General features: G+C 47.2%; 1 protein-coding gene across 4 annotated transcripts in view; it reads left to right on the forward strand.

The window, feature by feature from the left end:
* Nucleotides 1-10,000, forward strand: part of LOC143114300 (membrane-associated guanylate kinase, WW and PDZ domain-containing protein 1-like) — a 117,294-nt gene that overhangs the window by 72,414 nt on the left and 34,880 nt on the right. For 3 of the 4 annotated variants that reach the window (XM_076275827.1, XM_076275830.1, XM_076275829.1), the window contains 5 exons: nucleotides 1,226-1,283; nucleotides 1,811-1,914; nucleotides 2,983-3,102; nucleotides 5,114-5,299; nucleotides 5,773-6,492. In XM_076275827.1, the coding sequence (XP_076131942.1) occupies nucleotides 1,226-1,283; nucleotides 1,811-1,914; nucleotides 2,983-3,102; nucleotides 5,114-5,299; nucleotides 5,773-6,492 (1,188 nt within the window). The remainder of the gene's footprint in view (nucleotides 1-1,225; nucleotides 1,284-1,810; nucleotides 1,915-2,982; nucleotides 3,103-5,113; nucleotides 5,300-5,772; nucleotides 6,493-10,000) is intronic. The other variant, XM_076275828.1, reaches the window with a different exon arrangement.

The following is a 10,000-nucleotide window of genomic DNA, read 5'->3' on the forward strand; positions in this document are numbered from 1 at the left end:
CGTCCAGCCTGTTTTAACGGACAGATTAGATGCAGCCCGTTGCTGGTCATCGATTATGAAACTCTAACCACGGCCAGGCGAACACGAAAGGGAGAGGGCTAAAAAAGCCTCATCCCTCACCTGCGTCTCTATAGCAAGCCAGCCCATACAACCAGGACCAAGGCTTGCCTACAGAACTTACTGTAGCACAGTTCAGTGATGTCTTGATTTTTTCACTTTAAATAGCACTCTCTCTGTGTGTGTGTGTGTGTGTGTGTGTGTGTGTGTGTGTGTGTGTGTGTGTGTGTGTGTGTGTGTGTGTGTGTGTGCGTGTTATGTTCATGTTATCTGTTTATTCTACCCTTGGTTCAGTAGATTTTTTTGATTTTTCCAACATCTCGTAGCCTTGGCTTTGTTCATTCATCAAGTTAGCCAGAGATGGTTAAGTAACGGAGATCTAAATGAGAGGAAGGAGGAATACTAAATAGGGATAGAATGTGTCCTTGTCTGAATTAGCTTTTGTGATTGGAGGAATGAATGTGTTCGTGCTTGTGTCATTGAGATCCATTTTGAATAGTCTTTGCTGCTTGGTTAGCTCATTTATTTTCCCTAAACTCCAGCCTAGCTGTAGTGGTCTGGCAAGCACTCTAGCTCAGTTCATCAATGACTTAATGATTAGCTGATAAACACAACCAGTGTGTTGGATGTTAAGCAGAATGGCTGTAGGAGATGACTGGAGAGAGTATTGATGTGTGTGTGTGTGTTTAAGAGGAAGTAAGAGGGCAACAGCTGTTTTAGTTTCTTAGTTTCTCTAACATATTTGTATGTTTCTGTTTGAGAATGTGTGTTTATGTACAGAGTGATGCAGTGCTCGTGTGTGTGTGTGTGTGTGGATGTGTGTGTGAGAGAGCAAAGACTGTATTAATTTACTTTTTAGTGTGTTTGTGTGTTTATGGGTAGATCAATGCGTGTATGTGTGTGTGTGGGTGGGGGAGGGGTCTGAAGTGTTGAAGAGTGTGTGTGTTTGATGTTTTTACACAGGATGTGCTCAGCTTTACTGGCATGAGGTTCTGAGCTGACTCTCCCATATCACTCATGTCACATCCTGCTCACGGACACACTCCCATCAAGGCCAGGACATGCGTCCACCAACATTCATCATGGATGTTGTATCTAATCTCTCTCTCTCTCTCTCTCTCTCTCTCTCTCTCTCTCTCTCTCTCTCTCTCTCTCTCTCCTTCTGCAGAATTGCCGCCTGGTTGGGAGAGGATAGATGACCCTGTCTATGGAGTGTACTATGTAGAGTAAGTGCATCAGCCCTGCTGTCATAATGTAATACAGCTTAGTCAAATACATCACCTGCTGCTACATGATCTACCGCACCATATTAATGAACCACTGTCAGGACAAGCAGTGAAATATGTGTATGAAGGGAAGGGGTGTGTGTGTGTGTTAGTGTGTGTGTGTGTGTGTGTGTGTGTGCGTGTGTCTCTCTGTGTGTGTGTGTGTGTGTGTGTGTGTGTGTAAGAGGGAGAGAGGGAAAGGCATAGAGTGATAGAGAGTGACACTGTACAGTATGTCTGTGTGTGTGTGTCTCTAGCATGTCTTTCCCAAGATTTATTTGTGTGCGTTTTATCTATGTGCGAGTCTGTGTGTAGAAAACACCCTATGGACACATTTCATCAAACCAACAGTTAATCTTTTCTTCTCTTTCTTCTTTGCTTTTTCATTCCCCTGCTTCCCCCCCTTTTTATTTTCTCCCTCTCTCTATCCTCTGCCTCCCCCCCATCTCTCTCTTCCTCCCTCCCATCTCTCTATCCCCCTCTCCCAGTCACATTAACAGGAAGACTCAGTATGAGAATCCGGTTCTGGAAGCTCGCCGTAAGCAGCAGCTCCAGTCCCATCAGCCACCTGAAGGTGAGCGCTACATCCGAGGTTCGTTCCGCGCACGGCTGCGCTTTCATTTCCTTCTTTTCTCTCATGTCGTGTCTCTGTCATTACTAGGATCTCCTTACGTTAGCTTAACGTTTCATGGTTGTCTTCAGAGCAGGGACTAGAGCCGCACCCCCCGGATCAAGAGGTCCCTGTGTATTTATTTGAAGTCTAGCTGCAGCTACTCATGAAGCTAACCGCTACATCCAGACACTGAGCTGGCTGAATTAGATTCTTCTTTCATCTCATTTCCATTGCTTGATTTGAGCGTCCAGCCGATTAGCCAATCGAGATGGTTACATAACCACGGACATTACATACAAAGACATACACACATGTTGGCCCTCTGTTCCTGGCCCTCTGCCTCTGCTATCCATGTAGTGCTGGACTTTGGTTTAGTTCTGGTCCTTAGCCGGGTTGGATCTTGTCAAAACTCTCTCACAATGAGCTGCTGAAAAGCAGAAATGTTGATAAAAGGTCTGTTTGTTGTTCTCTTTCTGAACGGCTTGTTAATGTGCTGTATTTGCAGTGAGCTGTTGGCAGCGATAATTTGCTCCTAATTGTGTGTCTTTCCAGCACAGCATCAGAGCAAATCCATTGTTCCTCCTCTGCTCTAGTTCTGCTGCTGCTCACGAGGACACAGAGGACAATTAACCATCATTTTCTCATTTCTAGGTCCAATACCTGCCCCGTCTCAACCACCTAATGTTCACTTTATTGAACTCTACAGATTTTTCTTTATTTTTCTTTACTTTATTTATCTTTTATCTTTATTTCAGAGCATTTTTATGTGCTCTGTTTTTTATGATGGTCTCATTTCGGGTTTTAGAGTTGTTATAAATCAGCAACACACATAGATGACCTAGTTAGTACCACACTATTTTTTACCACAAAGTATCTGAAACTACAGATTTAGACTGAAATGTCCTTGATTATTGATTGTGTGGAACTGTGTGTGCATGTCTGTGCTGTGTGTGTGTGTGTGTGTGTGTGTGTGTGTGTGTGTGTGTGTGTGTGTGGGGTGTAAGGGGCGTGAAGGTATAATGTGCTGCGCTGGTTCTCTTTACACAGAGTGGATAGAGGAGCATTCGTCGGCTGGAGCCCCACTGGCCTCGTACGCTCCCAACCACCTGGAGACCTACAGAGACCCCCAGCCAGGGCCCACCCTGCCCCCTGCCCCGGGCATCAAACGTAAGGCATCGCCTCTACACACACACACACACACACACACACACACTGGGATAGTAAGAACGCACACACACACACACACACACACACACACACACACACACACACTAACACACACACACACCAACACACATATACACACACACACACACACACACACACACACTAACACACACACACACACACACACACACACACACACACACACACACACACACACACACACACACACACACACACACCAACACACATATACACACTAACACACACACACACACACACACATACACACACTCATAATCCCATCACTGACTATACAAATGTAGTGAAACCTGCAGTTGTTTTGTGAACTAAGAGAAGAATATTAAATATTTAGGTTATTCTGCTCCTTCTCCAATTCACAAGAGACAAGGTGCTTCACCACAACAAGACACTTCCCAACCCACACTCTGTAGTGGAACGTGCTAGGACCAAGATTCATCACTGCAAAAATGTCTGGCATTTCTCATCTAATTTCTCTGAGCGTGATTCAGCTCTGGTCCTGCACAGAGCATTGCCATGCAGCAGGCAGTGTCTGAAGAGATACACCCAACCATAATGCAATGAGTCCACTCTGTGGACAGATTTGATTAAACTGGATTCGGGCTTGTGCCTGTGAAAGTTGATGAATTAATGCTCGCCTTTATTAGAGAGGAATTCTGATACTGTGTGTGTGTGTGTGTGTGTGTGTCTGTGTGTGTCTGTGTGTGTGTCCTTGTCCTTGTGTCCTTTGTAGATGGGTGTGGGCTTGCCTTTTGATGTTTACAAATGCACATATGCATTCATGTTTATGTGCATGTCTTTCTTTCTCTTTCTCTCGCTCTCTGGGCCCTGTCATGACATTCTAAAGTGCATCGTCACTCGTCAAAAGTCTATTCAAATTTAGTAGGATGTCCAATTCACATTGGGAGGGGTTTCGCTATCAAAAGTGGAGCGCATGGCGTAACAAGGTGTTCCTAGGTCTTTTAATCAGTCATATGGGTGTGTTTGGGGCGTAACATCATTTTAAACCAATAAGAATGACATCTGTCATTCCCTTTAACGGCGCAACGCGCGATATGTCAAATAAATGCATCGGTATATCGTATATCGGGAGGCTGCTTGCGAGACCGTATGAAATAGTCATTCTTAAACAATGCATTACTAAAACCTAGCATAGCCTTCACGCATTTGCACTCTATTTGAACTCATTGGCAAAGTGAAACTAACTTCACCAAGGAGTCAGTCAACGACAAGACAGTTATATGCAGTTAGGCCCTTTCACTATTGACTGACAATGGGTTACCACTGAAAACATAGGCTGGAAAAAGCAACACTTACCCTAATATTGCTCAAATGACTGAATAAAACAACATTTATCTTACAGAGGAGTTGCTTATATCTCGTGACAGTGCGTCTTCAGCTGTGCTCCATACATGTCTCTCGCCTCTCCCCTAATCACTTTTAACCGTCATTACCAATTTGCAAATGATGGTGAATAACTACTCATAATGAGATGTTCAGTATTTCGTAATATCGTTGTTCTAATTATGTTTCCCATTGTAATCGTGCAATTTGTAATGCTTTGCATGGACGTGCGCTGGTTTGCGTTCATGAATGATAGAAGGATGGTGCGTGCACCTGCCAATATGACTGTTGACATGCGCTCTTAAAATAGCATATGAACAACTCGCCATTGACTTCTGACCAGGTTTAGGTGGTGTGTATGATATTGATTTTTAGACAACGCTAGGCCCCTCCCTAGGTTGTTAATTGCCACACCCCTGGGCGCAATGCTTAAAAAATAAACGTGCAAAATACCGAATTCAACTTTGCGCGGGTGAAAAACGAACTTTACGCCATGCGCTGGTGACCCAAAATACAGCCCTCTATCTCTCTCTCTCTCTTAGTGTGTGTGTTTGCGTGTGTTTTTATACGTATAGCACATACATATATACTTATGCATGCGTGTGTGTGTGTGTGTTTGTGTTTCCAGGGGGTAAGCCGTTCTTCACCCGTAACCCGGCCGAGCTGAAGGGGAAGTTCATCAGCACCAAGCTGAAGAAGAGCCATCGCGGCTTCGGCTTCACCGTGGTGGGGGGAGACGAGCCCGACGAGTTCCTGCAGATCAAGAGCCTCGTGCTGGATGGACCTGCCGCTGTGGACGGCAAGATGGAGACAGGTGTGCACACACACACACACACACACACACACACTCATACATGCACACACTCACATATGCTCATACATACACACACACACACATACATTCATACATACACACACTCATACACACACACACACATACACACACACACATACATTCATACATACACACACTCATACACACACACACACATACACACACACACACACACACACACACACACACACACACACACACATCTGTTTATGTCCTATTTGATATAAAAAAACATACTACAATGTTCTTAACTAATGCATAATAGATAAAGCCCTGTGATGACGTTTCAAAGAAGCACATTGTCAATATTATATATTGTAAATAAAAGTGTTTGAAGTGTAAAATACACAGTACTTAAGTCTGTATCCTGTGCCCTGGTTGATGACCTCACTGTGTGTGTGTGTGTGTGTGTGTGTGTGTGTGTGTGTGTGTGTGTGTGTGTCACGTGACAGGTGATGTGATCGTGAGCGTGAACGACACCATCGTGCTGGGCTACACGCACGCGCAGGTGGTCAAGATCTTCCAGTCCATTCCCATCGGCTCTATGGTGGAGCTGGAGCTGTGCCGCGGCTACCCGCTGCCCTTTGACCCCGACGACCCTAACACCAGCCTGGTCACCTCGGTGGCCATCCTGGACAAGGAGCCCATCATCGTCAATGGCCAGGAGGCCTACGAGCCTCCCCAAGCCGCCCTCGGTGGACCCCCAGGCATCATGGGTATGGGCGTCGGTGCTGCCATACCTGGTCCCCAGGCCGGCTCGCTCAACGGCAGCCGTGAGCCTCTCCTCCCCTACGGCTCGGGCGCCATGGAAACGATGGGCGGCGGCATCGCCGGAATCGCCGGCATGGGCGGCAGCGACGGTTGCCTGGGCTACAGCAGCGACGTGGTGACGTTGGCGTCCAGCATCGCCACGCAACCCGAGCTCATCACCGTGCACTTGGAGAAGGGCGACAAGGGCTTCGGCTTCACCATCGCCGACAGCCTGACCGGCGGCGGACAGCGCGTCAAGCAGATCGTGGACTACCCGCGCTGCCGCGGCCTCAAGGAGGGCGACATCCTGGTGGAGGTCAACAAGCGCAACGTCCAGAACATGAGCCACAACCAGGTGGTGGACCTGCTCAGCAAGTGCCCTCGCGGCAGCGAGGTCACCATGCTTGTGCAGAGAGGTGAGGGTGAGTTCGTGTGCATGTGCCCGTGTGTGTGGGAGCCCTTTAAATCATATCCTAAATCACCCTTTCTAAATGGCTTTTCCTTTCTTTAAAACAGGGAATGATCTTTGAAACCAATCTATACTTTTGTTATTTGTCTCAAGGAATGATGTGTTGAATTTTCTTTATGTTCCCTTTATATGTTTAGAGGAATGATCTTTTGAATTTATTTTTTTGTTATATGTTTAAACACCTTTTCAATTTTACAATCTATCGCTACCCCCCTGAAGCATGTTGTGAACTTGATTTTATTGCCCACTGAGATCTGCCTTGCTGAGTGCATTGCCAGCCCATGTGGCGCTGCGTGCTAAGGTGTGTGTACGGCGTGTGTTGTAGCCGCGGGTGACTTTTAGAGAGGTCTCTGACGTCCACATCATGTATAAAAGAGATTGCGGGAGAAAGACAAAAAAACGGTGGGCGTTCCAAGAGCTTTCGCCAACTTTGAGAAAGCAAAGGGCTGCAACAACGATGTGTGTGTGATGGAAGTGCGTCCGTTGGAGGGGGTGCATTTTGTCTTGGATGCAGTGAGGGAGCAGAGCAACATGATTGCTAAGGAGAGTCAGTATGTAGGAGTGTACTGGCCTTGAACAGTAAAGAGAGGGAAAGAGAGGTCAGGCTATTCAAAAAGCTTTGTATAATGTACACGCATTTGTGTGTGTGTGTGTGTGTGTGTGTGTGTGTGTGTGTGTGTGTGTGAAAGAGAAAGAACGAAAGAGAGAGAGATAGAGAGAGAGCATGTGTCTGTGTGTGTGTGTGTGTGTGTGTGTGTGTGTGTGTGTGTGTGTTTGTGTGTGTGTGTGTGTGTGTGTGTGTGTGTGTGTCCTTTTCCTTTATGACAAGATCCGGTAGTAATTGAAAGAGCCAGAGAACAGTCAACAGTCCAGGGATTCATTTAGCACCAAGAGAGAGAGAGTAGTGTTGGAGGAGGGCGAGGTCAACCGAAGAATGGAGGAGAGAGAAGAAAAGATGTAGGAAGAGATACGGACAGATGAGTTTTCTCTCCCCAAGGTCCCCCTGCCGAGTTTATCCCACTGAGTCACACACTAAGCACTAAAACACACACACACACACACACACACACACACACACACACACACACACACACACACACACATACACACACACACACACACACACACACAGTCTCCCTCTCTCTGTCTCTGATTTCATTTGAAATCAGACTCTACATAATCATAGCTGTTAAGACCTTGAGAGCATACAGGAGAGGATGGATGAATGGACACCAGTCAGCTGTGTCAGATAGCCAATCTGGTAGCATGGCACAGTTCTACTGCACCCACTTCCTTGAGAGTATTAGTTGTCAGTTTAGTTTGTACTAGTAGTAGACTGTAGACTGAAGACCTTTGTCTGCTGAAGCACCAGACTCAGGAGGTTCTTATTTGAGGTCTTTGATAGAATTGTTGCCTGCACCGTTATTTTTATGAAGTGGATGAATAATCCTGTTTCTATGTGTTTATAGTGCAAGAACAGTTTTGATGATGGCAGTGGTTGATGCTGGTGTCAGTGTGTGGGAGGAGAATAAGGCATTTTTGACATTTATGACATTTCTTTTTACGTCTTCCTGAAACTAAAGTAAAACTTTGCCAAATCGCATACACACACACACACACACACACACACACACACACACTTAGAGAAGAGAAACCACAGACACACATCCGCAAGCCAGCTGATGCTTTCCGGTGGAAAATTCCAGATTCCTTATTAGCGTGACGACAGGTTCTCCCCACGCCTCTGTGACTCACCAGATGTGACTGTGGCAACCCACTCACACCTTTGCCAAGGTCACAGGAGATGCAAGCTGGGGGACGACACCTCCCCAGTGACCTCACCTGCCCCCCCCCCCCCCCATCCTCCTCGATCTTTACACAAGTCACCGTCTGTAGTGTGATCCGAGGCTGATGTGTGGGGCTGTGGGGCTTTGGAATAAAAACAGGCAGGCCTGACATGCGCCCGATAGCGCAGCTTAGCATCAGCGACGGCCGACAGATTAGATGGGCATGTCACCCTGGCAGTGTGATTAAACCGTCAGCTTTATGTTACACTCTCCTGGGACTCCTCAATATTTTACTCTTATCAGAGAGCAGGAGACAGAAAGAGAGAGAGAGAGAGAGAAGATAGTGGCAGAGCAAGAGAGAAAGAGAGAGAGAGAGAAAGAGAGAGAGAGGAAAGTAGAGAGAGACCGAGAGAGAGGAAGAGAGAAAAAGAGATAGCAGGTTGTCAGCCGATGACCCTAAGCATCTGATGTTGGGTCGATGTCTCGGGTCTCACATGGCCTCATCAGCGTGCGTGTAGCACTTTATTAGCGGGGCTGAGTCCAGCGGGACTGAAACTCCACACCGTCCTCCACACTGTCCACCACACCGTCTGTGCAGCAGCCAACACTCAACACTCTGCTTTAGCCAGCACGACGGCGGCGATTCATTGAAAGCAAACAGTCCTCAGTGCATTGTTACGCCGCCCACAGCCCAGCTGTGTGTCTCCAGTGGACCAGGGTATAGCGAGGGGGGGGGGCTGACTGAATAGGGCTGTAAAGCAGCTGGAGGAGGGGGGTGGGGGAGCAGGAGAGGGAGGAGAGGAGGGGGGGGTTGGAGAGCAGGAGAGGGAGGAGAGGAGGAGGAGGTGGACAGGATAGACGGAGGAAAGAGGTGAGCTGTTATTGCTTCTGTGCAGCCCCACTGTCAATATTTCATTATGCTTCCCACCAAGCCAGCACAACACAGCTGCCCGCACACAGGGACCACTGCTGGTCAGGATGAGAGCGGCTGCACCCAGGCTTGTGTGGAGTGGAGTGGAGTGTAGTATGTGTGTCTCTGTGTGTGTGTGTGTGTGTGTGTGTGTGTGTGTGTGTGTATGTGTGTGTGTGTGTGTGTGTGTGTGTGTCTGTTTGTGTGTGTGTGTGTGTGTGTGAGATGGAGAGATAGACAGACAAACAGACAGAAAGAGTGAGAGAGAGAGAGAGAGAGAGAGATATTAAGCACAAGCTGGAGTGTGTGTCCGTGTGCAAGAATGAGACCTAATGCTCTTCACCTCCTCCCACACACTCTCATTCCTTCTCTCTCTCCCTCTCTTCTTATTTTTTCTATCTCTTTCTGTCCCTCATACAAACAGAAATATACACACACACACACACACACACACACACACACACACACACCTCAAACCCAGGAGCACAACCGTAAATCTCTGCCATCTTACTTCCTCTTTGTTTCCATGGCGATATTCTGCAGTGCTGCAGCGAGTTCCATCCCATATTGTGGCAGATAGGGAGCGAGAGGAGGAGGATTCCAAGAGCAGGATGGAATGATAAGAGGAAAGAGAGAAAGTGGGGTGAATACCATAGATGAACGGATGAGCGAAAGAGAGTGGAGGGGAAGGGGAAAGGAGAGAGAGAGACAGGGAGAGAGAAAGAGAGGGAGAGAGAGAGGAATGAGGAAAGTAGGACAAAAGA

The sequence above is a fragment of the Alosa pseudoharengus genome, unplaced genomic scaffold, assembly GCF_046254945.1.
Source record: "Alosa pseudoharengus isolate Yale_2024_CS ecotype anadromous, Long Island Sound unplaced genomic scaffold, YU_APseudo_1.1 YU_APseudo_1.1_scf_9, whole genome shotgun sequence".
NCBI lineage: Eukaryota > Metazoa > Chordata > Actinopteri > Clupeiformes > Clupeidae > Alosa > Alosa pseudoharengus.